This window comes from Cyrtonyx montezumae, unplaced genomic scaffold, assembly GCF_038088225.1.
Source record: "Cyrtonyx montezumae isolate F1298 unplaced genomic scaffold, pur_monq_1.0 scaffold_51, whole genome shotgun sequence".
NCBI classification, from domain to species: Eukaryota; Metazoa; Chordata; class Aves; order Galliformes; family Odontophoridae; genus Cyrtonyx; species Cyrtonyx montezumae.
Genome location: NW_027072058.1, coordinates 703,255 through 725,454, shown reverse-complemented (window position 1 = coordinate 725,454; position 22,200 = coordinate 703,255). Strand labels below are relative to the sequence as shown.

Here is a 22,200-nt window from a genome sequence, read left to right as displayed (position 1 = left end):
TTTTTCACGCTTTTGGGAGACTTCTGGGGCTCCATTTAAGTGGGATCTGGGGAACATGTGAAAGGCATTTCCAGCCGGGAAGCGGAGGTGCGGCGCTCCAGGACCGGGTGGCAGAGGGGCCCTGAAACAAAAGCACTTAAAATCCTATATAAATTGACATGTGGAAGTGTGAAGTGTAAACCTCGTAAAGGAGGAGGGGGGGTGTGCAAAGATGAGGCGGCCCCAGGAGAAAGAGGGAGGTACGGAACAGAGCTGGTGCTGCGGGGAGGGGGGGGATGAGTGGGGTGGGTGAGGGGGGGGACCCCAAATCGCAGCCAAGAGCAGCGGGCACCACGCAAAGGGCAAATTAATAAGTCCCGCTTCCTTTTCTCCCGAAGGTTTTATGGGGCTTAATTAATGAACGTCTGTAAAATGCATTTGGAGCTGGGAATGAAATGTGCTGTGGAAATGCCAAATATTTTTAATGCTCCGGCAGATTTAGAAGGTTTAAATAGGAAAAATACACAGCGCTGCCTCTGAAATAGATTCCTCTCCTTGAAGCAGAGGGCTGCAGAACATGAAGTTTTCATCAGGCTGACTTGAAAGGGTGTTTTCATGGCTTTCCAAGCCCGTTTATTCCCCCTTTCCCTTATACAGATGTGGACGCCGAGGCATGGGAAATCAAAGGGATTTACCCACGCTCGTTGGCAGAGCCACCAGGACGAATAATTTCCTGATTTCCACCGGCAGTGGAATGCCCCCTCGCCCGTCCGCTGCCTCCAGATGCACAGAGCCTTGAGAAATTACACGGCCCGTGGGGCCCGGCCCCGGGCACGGCCATGGAAAGGCACTGCGGGCATCAGCTCTGCCAACGGGGTGGCATTTTCCGCGGGGTGCTGCAGCCTGGCCCAGGACGGCTGGGGCTGGGTGGTCGTTGGGGTCGGGAGGTTGATGGGGTCGGGTGGGTGCTGGGGTTGGGTGGTGACAGGTGTCGGGTGGGTGCTGGGGTTGGCTGAATGCTGAGGCTTCAGTGACTGCCCTCATCCTGGGCAGGCTGTCCCCAGGACGTGGGCCACACACACGGTGCTGTCTCCAGAAGGCACTGACAGAGTCCTGATGCAAACCGTTCAGCACTCAGACATGGGCCACCGTGAGGGCGTCTCAGCCACTCTCACAAAACACACAACCGCTGCCAACACATCCTTCTGCGGGACAGTGACACCCCCAGCCCCCCCTCCCCCCCAAATCCGGGACCAAAAGCCGCCCCGCTTTCCCGGCCGCTCCATCCCCATGCCCGCAGCATCACACAGCCCCGGGCGCTCCTCCCGTGCCCCGCGCGTCCCGCGGTGCCGGTGGGGCAGCGCCGCTCCCGGGGGAGCGGATCCGTTCGGCGGCGCCGTTCGCTGCTGCGCCTTTAACGCGGCGCCCGCCGCCTCCCAGCCCGGGCCCGGCGGCGGCGGCGGCGGCGCAGCGAAGATGGCGGAGTCCGGAGGGGCCGAGTTCGGCGCGGAGCGGCCGAGCAGGTGAGCGGGGCCCGGAGCGGCGCGGGGCCGTGGGGCTGTGGGGAGCGGGGAGCGGGAAGCGGGGCCCGGGCCGGGTGGGCCTGTGGGCGGGCGGGGCCCGCGCTGCCCGGCGCGGTGTCGGGCTCCGGCCGCGCCGCGCTTCGTTATCCGTTCGTTTTCCGCTCCGCTTTCGGTCCTTCGGGACGCGGCGCCCCGCGGCCGTTCCGAGCTCCGCGCTCCGTCTCCCGTTCCCCGGTGGAGTTTATTGGGGGAGGGGGCGGGGGGGGTCCGCGGTGCTACCGCCGATCCGTCCGAGCTCCGCGGGACCCCGCGGTGCAGTGCCGGGCTCTGCCGGCATTCCGTCCGTGGGAGCTGCGTGTGCTCCGTGGGTCGGTGCGTGGCACTGAGCAGTGGGAGCGGTTTTGCTTCAGGGCCGTGAGGAATGACCCGGCGTGGGGCTGCAGCTCCGCGGCGCACTCTGTGTGCGCGTGTCTGTTTTCTCGGGTGGTTTTCGAGCCCGGTGAATCGCGGGACCCGCTTTAAGTGGGACGTTGGGTTCCCGTTTCAAACGACGGATTTGTCGGAGAATTTGGCGAGCGCAGAAACCTGGCGGGGGTCCCAACGGTGGATGCACCTCCACGCGGGGAGACCCTCGGGGCCCCGTCCCATCGCCCCGCCGCCTCTGACGGCTCCGTCTGCTCCCGACCTCGCGCTGCCCCGCCATTCCTCGCCCATGCCATCGCCGTGGTGCCGTCACCAAACGGCACGGACGCGATTTCCATCTTTGGAGCTGCGGCTGCGGAGGGCTCCCCGTGCTGCGGGAGGGGCCGCGCGGACCCCGCGGCTCTGAGCGCGGCCGGGAGGTGTGAGGGGCCCCCGCTGCTCTGTGTGCGTGCCCTCCTCGGCACGTGGTCGGATTTCTTCTTGTAAATAAAAGCAAACAGCCCGAATCTTCTATTCTGAAATCAGCTTGCCTTTTTAATGGTTATTTTTGCTGATAGTTTTGTGAGCTACAGTTGGTTCTGTGATTTACTCCCGGCCCTCGGCGCCTGCAGCGTTCCCCTGCTGGCAAAGCCCCGCTCAGCACTGCTCCTGGAGATGCTCTTCGGCTTTGGTGAGCGCTGAGATGTGTGAGCTGTGCGCAGTGGGGCACAGAGCAGTGTCACACCGAGAGCTGGGGGGGGAAATATCTTCCTGGGGGAGTGGAGGGCTTCAAGCAGGAGTGAATAGTGATTCTGTACAGGTTTTTTTTTGCCTGCAAGTGCTTCTCAGTGTCAGTGGCTCCGCGAGGAAGTGCCCCACGTCGTGGGAAGAAGGCTGCACTGTCTCTTCCAGTTCATTATTTGTATGGAGGATGCATTTGGGGCTTGCAGAGCAATCAGTGCAGCTCAGGAGTATCAGGGCAGGGCTGTTGCTGTGGCTGCCTGGGGTCGTGGTGTGAGCTGGCCAGGAAGAGCTGGAAAGCATGAAGGTGTTTGGGATGGGCCCACGATATCAGGAGGTACCTGAGGAGGTTTAGGACGCGAGGGGAGCGGCTGCACGCGGCCGTGAGTGGGTCTGGTTGTGGACCTGAACTGGAATTGGCCCTACAGTGCCAAGTGCTGGGGCTCATGGTTGAGTTTTGAAGCTGAGCTCCATCACTGACTCATTCTGAACATAGGAAGCGGTCCCGTGATGTTGAGCTGTGCTGAAGGTGTCTGCCCAAGCGCAGGGCTGCAGGTGGAAGTGTCCCTCCGGGGTGGCCTCAGTGGCTGTGCTGTGCGTCCCAGCACCACTAGGTGCCTCCCAGCCTTTGCTCAGCAGTGGGTGGGGGTGCAGGAGGCACCCGCTGCGGCTCAGGGGGCGAAGCGGGGATGGGATGTGCTGCAGAGGGTGGGCCTGCCTCTGCCACTGCTGATTTGGTCTGGCTGCAGCTTGCTTTCTTCTCAAGCTGGTGGGAGAAAACTTCAGCTGACAGTGCTGCCTTAAACAGCAGCATGGGATGCACTGCGGGTGCACAGTGTAAGATCCACCGCCCTTCTGGTGGTCCTGGAGCTGGGAGCAGGAGGGGGCAGCCCTCCTCCGTGGCTGCCACGGTCATTTATGTGCTCCTGCTGATCTTTGTGTTGGCTCAGTTTGCTCTGGGATTCGCTTTGGGGCTGATAGGAGTCCAGTTGCTGGAAGGTTCGGGGGCACCTCCCCATCCTCGGGCACTCTGGAAGTGCAGTCGGAGCTGGTGGTGGTGGTGGCAGCACAGGGATGAACTCTGCTCTGTGTCAGAGGCATTTTTAAGGATCTTATTCTTCCTTTTTCTTTTTTTTTCTCACCATTTGTCCCCGGGTACAGCGTGTACCGACCATTCCCTCACGTTGAAACTCCATGAGGTGGCATGGAGTGTAATGTGTTGGGATATCTCCCCCTCCTCTTTTCTGTTCCATGCTCCAGTGCACCGTTTCAGCAGCCAGCTTTTGACAGACATCCAGTTTCATTAGTGCTTGTAGCAGAAATCCAGATCCCAACTCCTTTGGCACGCAGACAACCTCTGATGGAGGCCTGGGCAGATTAGGGCTGTGTGTACATGTGTGCTGGGCTCTGCCTGCACGCAGCTGGAAAGAAAGCAAGAAAAAGAGATGCAGAAATGTTGGGACTTCTCATGGTACATAAAATAATGCTAAAATCAAGAATTGAAGGGACCTTTGCCCTCCAGTTGGGTTTTGGGGGTGTCCTTGGCTCCTCTGGGACAGGTGGGATGAAGGATGCTGAAGGGGAAGCAGTCAGTGCACCAGGAGGACCAGATTCAGAACTAGAAGTAGTGACCGTGACTTGTTCTCCCTTTTCCAGGCATTAACTTTAACTTTGAGACTTTGGGAGCTTAAAAGACAAAAGGTTTTTCAAACTGCTGCTGAATTCTCTCTGTTCAGTTGGAGTCATTTTGCAGACCATTTTTCCCCACAGAGTATTAATCCTTCTAAACTTGAACCCATTTGCAGTCTTCGTTTGAGCGCTCCAAATTGCCAGTCACTTCCACATGGAGATGTTCGTCTCGGGCTTTCAGCTGGAATTCATTGCCTTTGATGAAGAAGAGGGTGTCAGGAGTGGAGGCAGAGGAGGGAAATCAGAGGGATTAAGGGAGGGAGGTGGAAAAGGGAGCAAAGACATTTTTCTTGTGCATGATGCATTGACATTTAATTAATTGCCATGCTGATTGCTGTTGCGTTTGCGAAGGTCTCCGCGGCAGGTGTTGTTTCTGGGGGTGCAGGTGGCATGCAGGCCTGCTTGCTGCCATACACTGGGTCCTGAGGGCAGGTATCCTTACACTGTGCAGCTCTGCCTCGCACCCACAGGTCTGCTGTGGGATGGGGGGGTGGAAGGAGGCCCCCGGCCGCCTCCTGTGCAGCACTGAGGCCACAGGAGCACCGACGGATGGAGCCTGCAGCGCTCACGGTGCAGCAGTGACCCTGGGGATGTGCCCCCATGCAGTGCTGTCAGCTGGAGGTGCTGAGAACTCCTCTTCAGCACTGGGGCATGTGATCCTGAGCAGAAGGATCCGAATTGTTGCAGTAACCATGGCTACCAGTGACTTATCCGAGGGAGTTTGACTTTTGTTTTGATTTCACGTGTCTTAATTGTAGTTTAAAAATCAGAACCTGAACGTGTTTTTCACTTAGGCGTGAAACGGAGGGCATTAAGTGATTTGCATTATCAAAGTATCTGTAATGCTGCCTTTCAAAGATTCTTAAAGCAAGTCCTTAATATTCATACCGTGCGTGCTAAATAAAGTTCCTCTGCAGCTTCATGTTCATTCTTCTGCTCTCACCATAAAACATTTCTTCGGCTCTTCTGCCATCCCAAACCTTCGCGTGGCACCGCGTACTTCATGCAAACACACACGAGCTGCTGCTTTTCCTCTGTCCTCTTTTGTACCCCAGCCATGCCCCGCGGGGTCCTGCCTTCAGAGCTCGTGTTTACTGTAGGAGCTGGCTGCTGGAAGGCTGCCCTGCGTGGAAATCCTGCCAAGCCCCTTGAGTTCCTCCTGTATGAAACATTACTGAGCACCACCTGCCCTGAGAGTGGGAAAACGTGGGTGGATGTGTAGCAGGGATGCCGAGCAGGGGTGCAGAGGGATGCCGAGCAGGGGTGCAGAGGGATGCCGAGCAGGGGTGCAGAGGGATGCCGAGCAGGGGTGCAGAGGGATGCTGAGCAGGGATGCTGGCACCAGAACTCTCCCTCCTTCCACAGAGGACCACGCTATGAGGGCAGAGAAGTGAAAGGGGACGGGAGCTGGTGTATCGAGAGAATTTTTTCTCCTTTGATTCAGTGCTGAATCTGGGCTGGTGTTTGTACTTGTGCAGGAGTTACAAACACGCTGAAATATGAACTCATGCTTTGTAAGCCTTTAATTCCAGCTTTGATGTTTTTAATCATCAGTACAGATTTGGTTAAAAAAAAAAAAAGAAGTGAAATGATTCATTAGCTTGCAATGCATCTTGGATTACGCTCGGTGCTGTGGAGAGCAGAGGAGGCAGAGCAGGGCCAGCTGTCCTGAGAGCAGAGCATGGGTGAGGCCGAGGTCACTGCGGCTGGACGTCACCGTCACCGCTCCGGGGCTGTTCTTCGTGGCCCTAAAACATCCCAGCCCCTCAGCTTTGGAGGTCCTGTGGGCGTCCAGCCCCGTGTTCTGATGCAGATCCTCACTGCGTCTGTTTTGGGTCCAAAATCAAGCGGTCCTTGCGTGGGAACATGTCGGTTAGAGACGTGGGGCAGCAGGGAGGAGCGCGTGGCCACGCTGCTGCAATAGCTGCAGTGGCAGGAGGAGGATTTCGGGACTTGTTTGCCTTCCCTGCCTGCCTGCTGTCTGCCCAGAGCCACTCCCTTAGCCCTCACTTTCACCTCTTCCCCGTGCACGTGGCTTGGTGTTGGTTGTCCCCACGCTGTGGTCACGTATCTGTGCTGAGCTCTGTCCTGCAGTGACTGGAGAGGATTGAAAGCAATCTGTCTTCAGAGCAGCAGCTCGGAGACAAATCCTCTATCCCATTACTTGCCCCTGGCAGTCCCTGTTTGAAAAGTGAGTGTCAGTGGTGCTAGTGGTGTTGGAGAGGGCTGCTCAAAGCAACTGTTCTGTCCTCTCAATGCCTGTGCTGAAGTCCAGCTCGCTAAGCCCAACTGTATCACCTCCATTTGTGCTATGGGTGCAATTGCATTCACATGAAGGTGCCTCTCACCACTTCAGCTCTTCCCATATGGAAAGTGGAGCTCCTGTCCTTGTAAAGCCACCCTTATGTCGATGCATTCACATTCACAGCCCCAGTGGTGTCACCGTTTTCAGGCCGCTGTGCATGGAGGTGCTGCTGCACGTGGGGCTGTGCCCGGGGGGTGACAGCTCCTGCTGCAGACCCCTCCCTACACCCATAGGACGGCTGTTTTCTCACCCATCTTCCCCCCTCTTTCCTTTTTGGGGCAGTTTCCTTGCTCTTGTGCCGTGTTTCCTCCTCTGGACTCCAGCAGATTGCTCTGAAGAGAAGAGTAAAACGAGCTGGACGTGATGAATATTCATGCCGGCGCTCCCTCCAATCGCTTTCCTCCTTCGCCATGGGAAGAGCGGCAGCGCAGAGATGTTTCTTGGCTCTCGGAGTAATGGATAAGGGTCTTGTCAGCAACTGCCTTTCTGCTAATCCTTTTTATTAGAGGAAGGATGTTGTAGCTGGACGCCGTGCTCCGTACTAAGGCTGTTAGCGTGCTCTGACTTGAAGGGAGGGATTTCAGACGTGCTGAGGGAAGCGCTGCTGAGCAGTGGCAGTCATCCCAGCAAGAACCCGTGTGAATTTTGAGGTGCACTTGTGAAGCAGACTGTGAGAGTGCCACCGCTGCATCCCGTGGCATCCCAGAGCACTCCAGAGCTGCGTTTGCTGTTGAACGCAGCAGATTTTCCCCTGCCTCTCCTGTTCTTGCAGGAAATGGCAGTCTGATAAGTCAGGCAAGTTGCAAGTCCTGCCCGTCGTTCCCTATCGTTTGGGGACTGTTTGCATCCCCTGTTGTGTTGCCCCATCTCACAGACACGGCTCTGACCTCGCCTTGGGACGTGCTGCTGCTGTTCACCCCCAAGTGCAGTGCTGTTGCTGAGGAGTGCATTCGAGGCCAAGTGAGCCTAGGAACGATGCTCCACGCACCGAGGAACATGTGCTAGAGGCACTGGGAAAACCAAGGAAATATTTACACTGGGAGGGGACTGTTTACAGTGCAGTTCAAACAGTCGACGTTCCTTAGAGCAGCCAGTGCTGTGCAATATTCAGCTTTGGCTCTTCTCGGGAGGGTCAGGCATAAGGAAAGGATCAAACAGGGCGAGGAGGGCCGTCCTTGGACGGTGTGGGATATCTAACAGCTGCACTTAGCTTAGGTGGTAAGAAGAGTAAGCCACTGTGAGTCAGTGTCGTGGTTGAAGTCGAGGTCAGGGTGGACTCTGGGGTAGCAGCAGCGTGTGGACACCAACGTTCCTGGAGATGTTGGCCCCACTCGCTGAGGTTTGGATGGTCTCTGAAGCCCCCACGTGTGCTGCAGCGTGGCAGCTTGTCAGTAACACCAGTACAACTGAACGTTTTGGATGTGTCTTTTGTGCTGGGACGAGGGAATACAACTGAGGTTCTGATGTCATGATGTTCTGTGTGGCTGTCGAGCTGGGAATTTGCTTTCAAACTGCTTCGTGTTACAGTGTCTCCCCCAGCATGCTTTGTAGGTGTACCACATATTGTTTTAATTTAAAACCAGCCTGTCTCTCTTGTTCTGTTTTTAGCATGGCTGACAAGAACAGCACCCTGAAATGCACGTTCTCTGCTCCTGGCCACAGCACCACTCTACTGCAGGGACTGGCCTCGCTCCGAGCTCAGGCTCAGCTGCTTGATGTCATCCTCACTATAAATAATGAAGTGTTTCAGGTTCATAAAGTTGTCTTGGCTGCCTGCAGTGACTATTTCAGGTGAGAATCTGATAGGGAAGCAGGCACTGTTACCTCTCCCCTTGGTTTCTGTTTCCCCATCCTCTCCTACCCTGACCTCCCCACCGTGCCCCAGCATCGCTCCCACACGCAGCCCCTGTGAGGTGTGCTTTGCACCATGGATGTCAGTGGGTCAGGGGCAGGTCTTGAAGACACCTCGAGGAGGATGTGTTCCCCGGCCCATTGTGAACAACTGTCCCTTTCTGCGTCCGTAAAAAGCCAAAGCATGCACATGAGCTTCCTTCGCCAAATGAACCAACTGAAGACCAGGGAGCTCAGTGTAAAGTGAAAAATTGAGTTCATCCATCTCGCCTCTGTTGAAGTCTTTTATAACAGTTCTGAGACTTGGGGTTCTCTCTCCCCATTCAGCAGTCCCTTGACATGCACATTCCTTCCTGACCTGAGCAGGTGAGCAGGAGCACGGGGGCTCTGATGTGGGCATATCTCTTGGGTATCCCATTTCTTCAGCTGCTCTGATGGTGTCCATCTTACGTATGCTCATGTTTTCCAGGCTGTTCCCTTCTCTCTCCCTTCTGATTCCCCTCGGTAACATAAACCTTCCAAGCTTATCGCTCTCCCTAACAGGCATGCAATTAATGATGGAGCTGATCTTCCACCAAATGCTAATAGCACTATTTGTATTCATAAATGCTGTATGTAGTGCCACTGCTAGTGTGTTTTCCCTGTAGAAGTGTAATTGCTGAGTAGGTTTCTTGCTGCAAGTTCTGTGGCTTTAAGTAAGGCTGTCCTGGGGAACAATGGCAGAGCAGTCTAGCTGTTGAAAATACTCTTTATGCAGGAGAGGGGAGGGGAAGGAGTGACACTGGGGCATTTGTATCATCAGCACTTTAAAACCATAACACTTTTTCCAGGAATGGCATTTTATTTGATGGTTTGTCTTCACCGTGGCCACAGTAATGCTTTTGTCTGCTTGTGCACATCCAGCTCTGGATAGCTCATGCATGAGCACACACATGTCTGCATCTCCTGTGGGGCAGGGGATCAGGCAGCATGCTGTTCAGTGACATGGGATATGCAGAGGGATTTTAGCAGAGTGCTCTCCTCTGCTGTATGGACAAATAATTGTGAACAGCGTTCCTGGTCACTCGGTTACAGAAAGCTGATTTCATGTGCAGATATTTCCTTATTTAGGTCATTTAGCTTTCTGTAGGTTTGTGCTGGACGGGAGCAGTTCTTCTAGCCTGGTTTGGACAGGAAACTTGGAACTCCTGTCTTTTGACAACGTTCCCAAGGTATTTCTTTATCCCCGTGCTGATGCTAAAGAGGAAGAAGGTCTGTTCAGCATTTTCTCTGAGTCGTTTGTATCTTGAAGCCATTGCAGCTCTGACACTGTGCCTCCACGGTGACTGCACCTTTCAGACACGAGCAAGCAGGTTATCAGTGGTGAAAAAACAGGCTGAAGCGTGCAGGCAGTTTGAGTGGCCGTTGGTGTGACAGCCTCTGGAGGCTTGCTGCAGTGTTTGTACGGTGACGCCGGGTGGTGAAACTGCATGTCACTGCTCTTCAGCAACCTGGTTTGACTTCTGCCTTCCGCAGGATCGCTCTGCTGCTGCTTGTTGAATGCTACACACAACCTTTGCCCCCACGCCACCAATATGTAACCCAAACTGCTGAAACGTAATGTAAACCTATAAAAAAAAACGTGCAGTGATGTCCCCCTCACGCCTCCAGGCCCCGTGTCTGGGAAACACAGCCCTGCTCCGGAGGAGCACTTTATGAGATGCCTGTGTGCAGTGCTCGGCGTGGTATGTGCTTCCTGTGGAATTTAGAAGCCTCCCAAGGAGGTGATCGAGGGCCTAATCTCAGCGTGGCCTGGTCAACTGATGTGCTTGCAGCTGTGCTGTAAGAAAACCATTGTTTTTTTTTATTACTTTTAATTGCCTTCCAGCCCCCTGCTGTCCTACTGCAACATAACAGACGTTTTCTGAGCTGGTTGCAACTCCTGTCTTCTTAAGGCATTGGGAAGGAGCGTTGGGGAGGAGGTGCTGTGGTCATTCCAAAGCCTTTGGTGAACTGAGTTGTGATGGCATGGTTGGAGGCACTGGATAAGTCGCCTCCGGTGCAATGGGCTGAACAGAAAGCTGTGCCTGAAGGCCATGCTGCAGGCCAGCTCAGGGGCTCAGTGTCCTCCTAACGAGGATGTCTTCCCAAAGTATGTTCTTTTATATGCTCACAAATATTAGTTGAAAATTAGGCAGTTAGAGAGCTATGGATGCCAACGTGTGCTGGTGCAGATCCGCTGTTGCGTTTGGCTGCTGAACATCAAGGCTGCATTGGTCCAGCATGCAGCACTCCCTCCTCTCACAGCTCTGACTTCTTCCTGATGCTGTGTCCTGGGAACCATTCTTACGTGCACTGCCAATCCTGACTGTGATAGCCGAGTGTGACTTCTCAGTACGTTGTTTATGCAAGCTGAATATAAGCAATTGCAAACTCTTTTTTTTTTTTCTCCTGGCTTTTAGAGATTTAGCCTTGATTTATTTCCCCCCCCCATCCTTCCTAAGAGGTTCAGTATGTTTAGAAAAGTGAGAAGTAATACATCATTTACATGTGATTTAAGAGGGGGAAATTTTTGTTTGTGTTCTTGACCTCCAGGGCGATGTTCACAGGCGGGATGAGAGAAGCCAGCCAAGATGTGATCGAACTGAAAGGTGTATCCGCAAAGGGACTGAAGCACATAATAGACTTCGCATACAGTGCTGAAGTGACTCTTGATCTGGACTGTATTCAGGATGTGCTGGGAGCTGCTGTCTTCCTGCAGATGGTGCCCGTCGTGGAGCTCTGCGAAGAATTCCTGAAGTCTGCCATGAGTGTGGAAACGTGCCTCAATATCGGGCAGATGGCCACCACCTTTAGCCTCTCCTCCTTGAAGGAATCAGTGGATGCGTTCACCTTTAGGCATTTCCTCCAGATCTCCGAGGAGGAGGATTTCCTCCACCTGCCCCTGGAGCGCCTGGTGTTCTTCCTGCAGAGCAATAAGCTGAAAAGCTGCAGCGAGATCGACCTGTTCCGCGCCGCCGTCCGCTGGCTGCAGTACGACCCCGCTCGCCGTGCCAGCGCCAGCCAGGTGCTCTGCCACATCCGCTTCCCACTCATGAAGTCCTCCGAGCTGGTGGACAACGTGCAGACCTTCGACATCATGGTGGAGGACGTCCTGTGCCGGCAGTATTTGCTGGAGGCCTTCAATTACCAGATCCTGCCCTTCCGGCAGCACGAGATGCAGTCCCCTCGCACCGCCATCCGCTCCGACGTCCTGTCCCTCGTCACCTTCGGCGGCACTCCCTACACCGACAACGACCGCACCGTCAGCTGCAAGGTGTACTGCCTGCCCGACACCAGCGTGCGCCAGTTCAAGGAGCTGACAGAGATGGAGGTGGGCAGCAGCCATTCCTGCGTGGCCGTGCTCGACAACTTCGTCTACCTTGTGGGGGGGCAGCACCTGCAGTACCGGAGCGGAGAGGGAGCCGTTGATATTTGCTACCGTTACGATCCTCACCTCAACCAGTGGCTGCGGATCCAGGCCATGCAGGAGAGCAGGATCCAGTTCCAGCTCAACGTCCTCCACGGCATGGTGTACGCCACCGGTGGCAGGAACCGCTCGGGGAGCTTGGCCTCGGTGGAGAAGTACTGCCCCAAAAACAACGAGTGGACTTACGTGTGCTCCCTGAAGCGCAGGACGTGGGGGCACGCCGGAGCCACGGTGGGAGACAAGCTGTACATATCAGGTGGGTACGGGATCTCGGTGGAAGATAAGAAAGCCCTGCACTGCTACGACCCAGCTGTGGATCAGTGGGAGTTTAAAACCCCGATGAACGAGCCCAGAGTCCTGCATGCCATGGTCAGTGCAAATAATAGGATTTACGCCCTGGGAGGCCGCATGGACCACGTTGACCGTTGCTTTGACGTTTTGGCTGTGGAATATTACGTGCCTGAAACAGACCAATGGACCACAGTGAGCCCAATGCGTGCAGGTCAGTCGGAAGCTGGCTGCTGTTTACTGGAAAAAAAGATTTATATCGTAGGGGGTTACAATTGGCATCTGAACAACGTTACGAGCATCGTGCAGGTGTACAACACAGAAACCGATGAGTGGGAAAGGGACCTACATTTTCCAGAGTCCTTTGCTGGGATAGCATGTGCTCCTGTGATACTGCCACAGATAACGACCCAGAGATAACTGAGCACGGCCGTGCTTGGCCGAGAGATCAGCAGGTGTTGCATGTTATTGGGGTGCTGTGTTCTTTGCAAATGGTACTGTGCATTTTCTGGGCGAGGGAAGGAGAAAAATAGCTTGTGTTCCCTCTGCCGTGAAGTCCCTCCTTCTCCTCTCTCCTCTTACGTAGTGTTCTGGCAAGCATGCTTCATCAGAAGCACTTGTCAGCTAGTTAGACTTAGCAGATGTTACAGCTGGAAAAAGCTTTTCTCTTTTTTTTTTCTCTCTCTCTTTTTCTCAAAAGTGTGTGTGTGTGTGGGGGGGTGGGAATGCATTTTGCCAACTTTCCATATTTTTAACAATATTACGCATTGCAAACACTGACAGCTCAGGAGTAACTCAGTACTGTGGTATGTTTAAAAGAGTTCAGGTGTGATTTTTACTATTAGCTCCAGAAACCATTGTACGTCGATTTGTTGTTTTTATAGCAAACAAAAAAGAAAACCAAACCAAAACCTATAGAACACACTGACCTCCAGAAGCAATAAAGGGACAGCGGGAGCTGGAAGAGCTCGGGTGCTTGGATTGTGAAAGCATCTTCTTGCTTTTCAGAGGTGACATGCTTTGTTTCCCCCCTCCGAGAAGGGGAGTGCTTCCCCCTGCACACCTCTGGCCTCTGTTGGTTCTTCACTGTTTGGATCACCCTGCAATTCCAGATCCCCTCCAGACATCAGCACGATCTCCTTGTCCAGAATTTCTCCCTTAATTGGGGCATCCGCGGTTCGCAGCACTAAAGCCATGTCGATAACTTGATTACACATAAACGGGCACGATTTTTTTTTACAACTGCCAAAAATGTGTTTGGCTTCACTGGCAATAAGAGCTCAGCAGCTGTTCGTCCGGGCTGACCTGGTGAGGGGCCGGGGTCTGTGCCAGGACCCCCTGCCTTGGCCTTCCTCGCTGCGTGCCACCCCTTTGTGCACAGGAAGGGCAGTGGGTGCTGCTCGTTCGCCTGGAGGCTTTTCTCTCGTGGCTTGTCATGAGATGCTGTTTCACAAGGAGATGGAAGTCTAAGCTGAATGGCTTTTGTTGCTGGTGGGTATTTTAAATTGAGAGATTCCTTTTAAGATGGCTCTGTCGTTATTGTAAGATCTGTGTTTGCTGCACAGAATACTGTTATTTCTTGAACTGTCCTTTCCTCCAAGCCATTTTTTCTAATTATTTTGACTGATAAATGAAGTTACAGTTCCTTCTCTTATCAGCGTTCTGTTTCAAGGGCTTTGTTTTGTATCCGTGGAAGTTTGATTTTGATGTAGGCAGCCTTTTCTTTTAGAGAAACTGTTGCATTCTGCTGGTTAAATAAACTGTGCCGTAACCTTTAGAGACACAACGTATAATGTCTGTTGTGCCGATGAATCATTCATCAGGGCTGTGCAAAGCATGAACTCCATACCTCAGATTCACTTGAAGATATTTTTCTCTGATAATGAAGGCACCTCTGAGTGTGTTCTGCTGCGAGGGCACGCGTTCCTCAGTTAAGTTCTGCAGCTGAAAATTCCCGTTACAGTGATGCATCCTTCGGTGTGTTTCTGTCTGCCTGCTGGTTTGCCAACAATAAATGGATGGAAAGCATTTGTGGGTGTTCGCTGTGCTGAAGTCGGGTGGGCAAACTCTGCTTTCTCACTCTTACACGAGGGCTCACTCCGTCCTCTGTTCCCTTGGCCTGGCGTAGGAGCTGGAAGCGCTGAAGAACGGTGTTGGCAGAGGACAAGCAGGTTTTAAAAGGACAAAATGTACCTCAGCTTCGAAGTTACCAGCGAATGGCTTTCTTTCTAAGGCTTGCATTTGTTCGTGCAAGCTCTCTTAGTTCAGTGATCAATGGAAGGTTGCTTTCCTGTTTGCAGATTATGATTACTGGCTGTAAGCGTGCCACTGCCCCATCACTGCTTTCCTGAAATACTTCCCATGTTATTTAGTCCTTCCTGCCCATGGTGGCTCTGTGGCAGCACTTACTGCTTTGTGTCTCCCCTACAGCGACCTCACACAGATGGGGGACCCCTGTGATGGCCATAAGGAATTGTGCTTTGTTTTTCACATCAAGCTCTCAGGTGTGTGCACGTCGGGGGAGGGAGAGGTGTGAGGAGGAAAAAGAATATCCTTAAAAAATGAAAAAGCGTGTTTGGGATCGCTCTGAGTGTCAGCCTTACCGGAACAAACATCAGCTCTGTGTTCGTTCAGATCGGAGCGGTCTCTTTGCCTCCAGAAGCCATTCTCTAATTGTAATTAATAAGCAGAGCAGGTTTCCACATTCTCTCACTGGGACTTGCAACCATGTGCTGCTGGGTGCCACCTCTCCTGCTTTCTGGAATGTTCTTTTTATAGCAATATAAACAATTATTTTTCATAACGCCGCCTGGAAGCATTTCTAGCTGTTGTAAATGTAGCGCAGGCTGGCTGACGTGTTTGTGAAGGTGGCCATCATCTGTGCTGATAGTAGAGTTTGTTTTACTGCTGTGAAGTGCTGTGGCTCTGGGCCGTTCTGTACATAACCTGTCTGCCATTCTGAACATAAGCTGCTTTGGTTCTCTGCATTGAAAGAGCATGACAGCTCCATCAGGCTCCGTGGAAATACCCAAGTGGTCTTGCTCTGTGGCTGGACTGGAGCAAGTGCAGCTGAGGATGCTCTGCCTGAGAAGCACGGAGCCCGGGCTCCCGTCTTCCTCAAGATTGAACAAAGCCAGACAAATATTTGATTGCACTCAGAGCCATTTCCTAGTCTCGGAGCAGCAATAAATGTTATCGGGGTAAACCTGATTTGGTGTATTTTAAAGTACCCTTGAACAGATGGGGACCAGTAAAAGAAGAGTATCGTTAGTTGTAGGTACTCACAGAGTGTGCTGTCCCATCAGGGGCTCCTGCTGGGGCTGGGATAATAGCTTCTGTCTTCTCTGATGTTTTATGGGCCTGAAATCGTACTTAAAACTATAAAGGACTGGAACTCTTGGCAGGGTGCAGAGCAGCTAGAGATGGGGAGTGCCTGCATCCTATTAATGGTGTCACTGACCCTTTTGCAGAGGGTCTGTCAGCTCGGCAGTCCAACTGCCATTTCTCCCCACACTAGGACCTCCCTAATTCGTGCAGACACGTCCCAGCTTTCGGAAGGAGGTCTCGGATGTTTAGAAGCAGCAGAACATCTCATTTCTTTGATTTACAGTGAAGGAGGACACTCCCACCAGCTCTCAGTAGCCTGCTGCCGATGTAAAACGATGCTGTGCAGCAGAACTGCTCAGGACCTCTCGTAAAGCCACATCAAACCTATTCAGATGTTTTCACTTCCACGTCTGTGATAAGCTCTGGAGTTGCTGAAACTCTGCAAACTTCAGGAACATTTATCACACTACGATTATTGAAGCCAGACTACTGTCAGAATAAATAAAACATGTTTCCCAGTGCAACTCTAATTATGATTTTTAGCCAGTTGTGTAACGTGCAGAACTTTTATTTACGATAAATCTTCCAGTTGCTTGCACAAATGAATGAGATTTCACCACTTGTGACTTAAGGACCAGGAAAAATGGATGTGGTTGAATAGATTTACTGTCTAGCCTGGGTGTGTCAGCATGTCAGGAGAGTGAGGAGCAGAGCTGGTGAGCAGTGCCTTCCAAGGAGGGCTCAGTTACTGTGCATTTCACCTGGGAGCGTGTACGTCACACAGATATTTCCTTCTTAAAGCTATTTCTTTTTTGCAGAGACAGCTTAGATTCTGCTCTGCGTTTTAATACTGAGTAGGCACAGTGTCAGCCCACGGGCTCCAGAACTTTTGTTCCTCGTTCCAAGCTGAGCTTCAGGAGCACAAATTCAGTGCTTTCCAGGTTAATGTTTCAACCTCAGGGAGTTTCAGAGAGAAGTTTTACGCTTTGCTCGTGGGGTGGTTGTGATTTCAACCGCTCTAACGCTGCTGCTCCACGAGGTGAACACGAAATGGGCTCTGTGCTTCGAGACAGCTGCTGGTTTAGCTCTGCAACCTGAAATCAGCCTCAGATTGTGAGACAAAGGATTGAGATTTAGTACAGAGCAGTGCTGGGGGCCTCCGGAGAGCAGCATCGGAGTAGAGTGTGCAGCCTGCAATGGAGAGAAGAAAAGCTGTTAGAGCAAAAGTATTCAGAAGACTTTATAAGCTAAAGAGGGCAAATCAAAGGTTCCTGTCTTGATCCCTGAGGCTTTGCAGTTGCTATTTCACACCCAGGCCCCTGTCACATAATTAGCTCGAACTATTTTATATGGCTTCTTAAAAAATGAAAATCTTTTTTGCTTGTTTATGCAGGCTACCAGCCAGTGCTTCTGGCTACACTGCTTTATATCTGCAGCAATTCCTTTGAAGTCACTGGAGTTGCAGTACATTAACACTGGAGTGCCTAGAGCAGAACTCATCCTTTCAGATGAGTGTAACCTTTTTGATCTATGTCTTCCGGTCACAGTGCTTTGAAAATGTACTAGAAAACCTATTTTACATATGGTTATCAGACTGCTGATCTGTGTCTCCCTCCAAGGTTTGCATTGTTTGCTCTGAGTGCACCCTTCTCCCCTTGGTTGGCTGGTTGGTTTTCCCCTCCTTGTGGCCTGGGCTCTGGTTGAACTACGTGCTCCTCCTTATGGGCTCAGGTTTACTGCTTGGCACTGTCAATACCTGCATTCAGTGTTAGTACCTTAAGGATAGTGGTTCACAACTGGATTTAGAAGGAATGTATGAATTTTGCTGAGCTTTGGAAAAGAGAGATTTGCCCTGTGGTGCAGTTAGCATGTCCGGACCTTAATTTTGCATGCTTTAAGAATCTCACGTGAGGACAGCTTTTTTCTGCTGAATGTATGTGCTTGCTGTTTCTTAGGAAGAAAATCAAAGCATGTACCAGGTAAAAGGGGTTCAGGTGTAGTACTCAGGGGATGCTCCCCATGCACACGTGTATGGTTGCTTGTGAGCTCTGTGCTAGGGCAGGTGTCCATTGCTGCTTGCAGTAACCTTCCTCTGCTTTACTATGGGGCTGTGCTTGAGGCTTTTTAGGCTTTTTCATGAGGGATCTGAGTCTTTCTGAAAGATCAGTGTGTTCTTTCAGCTGCTGCGCTTACTGGGGGCACGAGGGGGAAGGGAGGGACTCCATCTGCCCCGCTTCTGTTGGGAGCATTAATCCAGAAGTGTGTCCACCCGTTGGGCATGGACGGCCATAAAAGCAAACCTTGATCCCAGGCCAGATGTCGGGCAGGTTTTCAGCTGAGGGCTTGAAGCTTGCCCATTTTCACAGTCAGAAACAAGTTGCTGCATTCCTTTCGGGGATTTTGCAGAACAGCAATTAGAGTTGGAGGGAACGACTCGCTGCTCCAACTCGCTGCTCCCATCCAAGAGGTGAAACGAGCTTCTCAGAGATGCATTTTCTCAAGGCAAGCCCAAGGTCTGCGAGTCGCATAAAGCACCCAGGTCATGGAAAGCTCTTCAGATGGTGTTTCAGTGCAGAGTAGAGTCTGCTGTTAAATGTATGCCTGTTTTGCTGAGGTAGGGTAAAGCCACGTGTGTGAAGTTCCCGTGTGCTGATGTGAACGGCAGCCTTAAAATGGCTTCAGTCAGCAGTGATCAGCGCTGCAGACTGTGCAGGAGAAACCTGCTGGGGTGGGGACGTGGCTTCTGAACCAAACTTGCAATCTGCCCTTCAGAACTGTCCCAGTAGGCAAGTTCATCAATGCACTGCTTTGCTTCAGTGGCAGGAGGAGGGAGGGGGATAGGAGATGCTTTTACTTTGAGGCTACAAAAGAATTTGCAAGCAGGGCTGCATAATAGAAGCAACGCTTTGGTCTCGCAGTGTCCTGCTGCTGCTGTCCCAGGAAAGCAGTGCTCACAGAGCAACCCCTGTCCCTCCTGTGCACCTTGTTTGTTTGGTGTGCAAATGAACTCGGTTCGTGGAGGGCAAAGAGAACAAAACCAGTCACAGGAGGCAGCGAAACGGGACTGCTGTGGGGGCTGCTCAGACACCAGCTGAGGAATCGACCTTTTGTAGTACTGCTGCTTTACTGACCCCACTCCGACTCCAGAGGTGCCTCAATTTGTCTGGCATGTTTGTCTCAGTGGCCATCGGGTTTTCGTGCAAACATTATCAGTATCTGCAAACGGATTTTCCTTCACCCTTGGGTCCCTTTTTTATACCTTCAGCATAAAAATGCATCAGATGAGCGGGTAAACATATGTTCGAAGGCCTGGAAAGAGCAGTGGTTTTACACTGGGATATAAAGCAGAGGAGGAGGCAGGCAGTTAACTGTGTGAGTCCTATTAGCTACGATCGAAGCAAATGGTGAATAGCATTGTATTTTTGCTGTAGTGTATTTCTGCTTAAAGATAGCAGGAGAGAGATCTACCGCTCTGATGTGTGATGGTGTAATCTCTCCGTGGTTAAAAAGTGTTCCCAGGTTTCCTGTTTTGTTTCAATAAAGTGCTTAATTCTTAAGGGTGCCTCACCTTGGAGCGCTGGCTGTGAATATACCCACACTGAAAGCTTTGCCTCCTATTCAAGGCTTATCTTTGGAAGGACGAAAAGTGGCTGCTGCTTTATCAGCTCGTATCACCGTAGCATCACGGGAATACTCCTTGCTTCAGTGTGGCATGAAGCCAGGCCTCAATTCTGGGAAAAATAACCAGCCCAGAATCCTCTGTGGGGTTGCCAAGGTATTATAGAGCAGCAGAAGATAAACCCCGTAGAAATGAGAATAATATCTTTCAGCAGTCAGTGTTTTTTTTTTCTTTTATCCCTATAATTTTTGAATTTACAGGGAATGGTGAAGAAACTGAAGTGGAAGGATGGTGCTGGCACCGTCAGGGAACGCTGGTGCTCAGAGCAAGGATCTCCCCATACTCCTTGCAGGAGAGCAGAGCCAGGCTGTCCACGTGACTGTGGTTTGGTTTGCTGGACTGCTCATCAGATCTGATGCACGGTGCAGAGGGGCTAATTCAGGTGCTGCCCTTTGGGAGCAAGCATCTCTTACATTAAAGAAACAGTAGAAATGCTGGGTGAGACAAGAAAATGTTCTCCCGCTGAAAGCACAAGTTGGAGCATAGTTCAAAATAACACTGAAACTGTGGACTCCGTGGACTTCACAGGATTTTCTTTGAGGATAATGGGAGCGTCAGTCAACAGGAACATTAAGTAGGAAGTGCTAGAGATCAGAATCTTTGTGTCTGTAAGCAAAAAGCAACACAAAAAGGTCAGCTCACTTGTCGATCACGGCACAGGCTCCCACTGCTGTGCTGTTGTGTAAGCTGTTCAACCTCACACCTTCCTCTGAAGCCTCTAAGGGAGAATATGGAAGTAGCTGCATCTCATCTGCCAGAGCAATTCCGAAGGATCTGGAGGATACCAAACAAGTGATAAGTAAACAAAACCTCCTCCCCGCAACCCGCTTGCTCTTGGCTGCATCTGCTGTTAGGAGCTGCAGCCTGCTCGGTGAGGAGTTGTTTGCTACAAAAGCAGATGTGAACACAACACCCCAGTCCTCCAATGACTCTTTGTTTGCTTCAGAGCAAAGCTCTGATTCTCATTTACAAGAAACTTTTTCATAACACGTCTGGAAGGCTGGGAGAGATAGAACTGCTGTCTCAGGGGAACCCATCACAGCTTTCGAGTGAGATCAAGTTGTTCTCACATGGCCCCATATGTGCTCAAGGTGAAGACGGCAGGAGACATAAATAATACTTATGGTATGAGCTCATCATTTTGTCAAAGGCATGGCATATCTCCTTCAGTGGAGGAAGAAGGAAACCTGGCACCAATCTAAAATGTCTCCTTGCCAATGTCTTAATGCAGTCAAGATTTACATTGTCTGCTAGGTCATGCACTTAGCAGCCATTCAGATCCACCCACACCCCAAAATGAGGAGCTGTGAGTGGGTGAGAAATTCCAGAAGCAGCTCAGCAAACACAAGTGTTGTATTAAAGAGAAGTTAGTTACGCAAACTGTTTTAAAATCAGAGACATTAGGATCAGAAGCAGGGCCCAGATTGCACAATGGAATTCAATCTGATAAAGCTGCACAGGCGAAACAATAAGAGAAGGGAGTCTTCCAAAGAGAGGAAGTCGACCCCCCCCCTCTGCCTGGCCATCTGTGTTCCTTCCCCACAAACCCAGAGCTGGAGAGCCGTCAGAGGGGAGATTTCACTCTCTTCAATCTTGCGAGATCCAAGAGGGGAAAATTTATCAAGTTTCATCTGAGGCACTTAATCTTTTGGCACTGCAAAAGGCAGAGTGACAGCTGGGGCTGTGGATGCTTGTTATTACCACCTATAGTATTAAATCCAGTGCAATTTAACAGATTACTTATCGTTATCTCACTTCTCAAGCAAAAACAATGCGGATAATGGGTATCCTAGTGTTAAATCTTAAGGTCGATGTGCTTTTAGTGTGACAGGCCAATCTTGCGGGTCATGTGCTGTTCATGTACACAAACTAGAGGGCATTTATCTGAAGACCAGTGCTGGCTGTTAATGCTCAGAAATACAGGAACAGGTTACACTAACATCTGTCAGCAGCGACACGGCTGATCCTGCTAGGAAATGGTGGTTAAGTCCCAGCTCCCTTCTCTGCAACGCTCCCTCTTCCCACCTCGGAAACGCAGGGTGCCCAGCAGCGAGGCCGCAGGGCAGGACACGGCTTTAGGACATGCCTTTATTGCTCAGCTGCCAGCTGCTGAGCGTCACCCACCCACCTCCCGCAGCCTTGCAGCGGTGTGTACCTAGGATGTGTTTTTACACGAGCAGGAAGTGCTTATCAGTGCCCGATAAACCGACTGAACCGAGGCCGCAGAGGTGGTCGATAATGGAAGCGAGAGCAGCGCTGATTTCTTCGCTCTCATAGCCCGACCCTTATGGGATTGGCTTCCAGGAGGAAGAGCGATGCACCAGGACAGGGCAGCGGCCGCTTTTATCTCCCTTGCTTTTATCTCCCTTGCTTTTATCTCCCTTACAACCGCCCCGTCCGCGACCGCTGAGGGCGGCGAGCACCGAATCGCGCACGCGCAACCGCGCGCCCCCTCCTCACCCCGCCGCCGAGGGAAGCCCCTCCACTGCGCACGCGCGGCGCAGACACCTCCTCCCGCGCTCGCCGCCGCCGCCTGTGCGCATGCGTCCCTCCGCCCCCTCACCGCCCCCTCCTGCCGCCGCGCATGCGTAGCGAGACCCTCCGCCCGCCCGCCCGGCCCGCCCGGCGCATGCGCCTCGCCCCCTCCGGCGCGGGGAGGGGGATGCGGACGGGGGAAGATGGCGGCCTCGAACAACCCGCGGAAATTCAGCGAGAAGATCGCGCTGCACAACCAGAAGCAGGCGGAGGAGACGGCGGCCTTCGAGGAGGTCATGAAGGACTTGAGCCTGACCCGCGCCCACCGGGTGAGGCAGCGCCGCAAACCGCTCGCGGCCCCCCCGCCGCTGCCCAGCGCGCGCCCCCGGTGGTGGCAGCGGGTGTGGTGGGGGGGCGGGATGAGGAGGAGGAGGAGGGAGAGGAGAGGGAGGAAGAGGAGGAGGAGGAGGAGGAGGAGGAGGAGGAGGAAGGG

General features: G+C 52.4%; 2 protein-coding genes across 5 annotated transcripts in view; both read left to right on the top strand.

The window, feature by feature from the left end:
- The first annotated feature begins 1,455 nt into the window (after positions 1–1,455).
- Positions 1,456–13,458, top strand: KLHL26 (kelch like family member 26). 3 transcript variants are annotated; one of them, XM_065748730.1, is made up of 3 exons: positions 1,456–1,502; positions 8,248–8,430; positions 11,065–13,458. In XM_065748730.1, the coding sequence occupies exons 1-3, from the start codon at positions 1,456–1,458 to the stop codon at positions 12,644–12,646; spliced, it is 1,812 nt and encodes a 603-aa protein (XP_065604802.1). In that variant the 3' UTR covers positions 12,647–13,458. The 3 variants fall into 3 exon arrangements, with proteins under 3 accessions (XP_065604802.1, XP_065604803.1, XP_065604801.1); XM_065748731.1 differs by lacking the exon at positions 8,248–8,430 and having other exon boundaries at positions 1,481–1,502; XM_065748729.1 differs by lacking the exon at positions 1,456–1,502 and having other exon boundaries at positions 7,620–8,430.
- Positions 13,459–21,871: 8,413 nt separating this feature from the next.
- Positions 21,872–22,200, top strand: part of CRTC1 (CREB regulated transcription coactivator 1) — a 28,966-nt gene continuing 28,637 nt past the window's right edge. For both annotated transcript variants that reach the window (XM_065748739.1, XM_065748740.1), the window contains exon 1: positions 21,872–22,036. In XM_065748739.1, the coding sequence (XP_065604811.1) occupies positions 21,911–22,036 (126 nt within the window). In that variant the 5' untranslated portion in view covers positions 21,872–21,910. The remainder of the gene's footprint in view (positions 22,037–22,200) is intronic.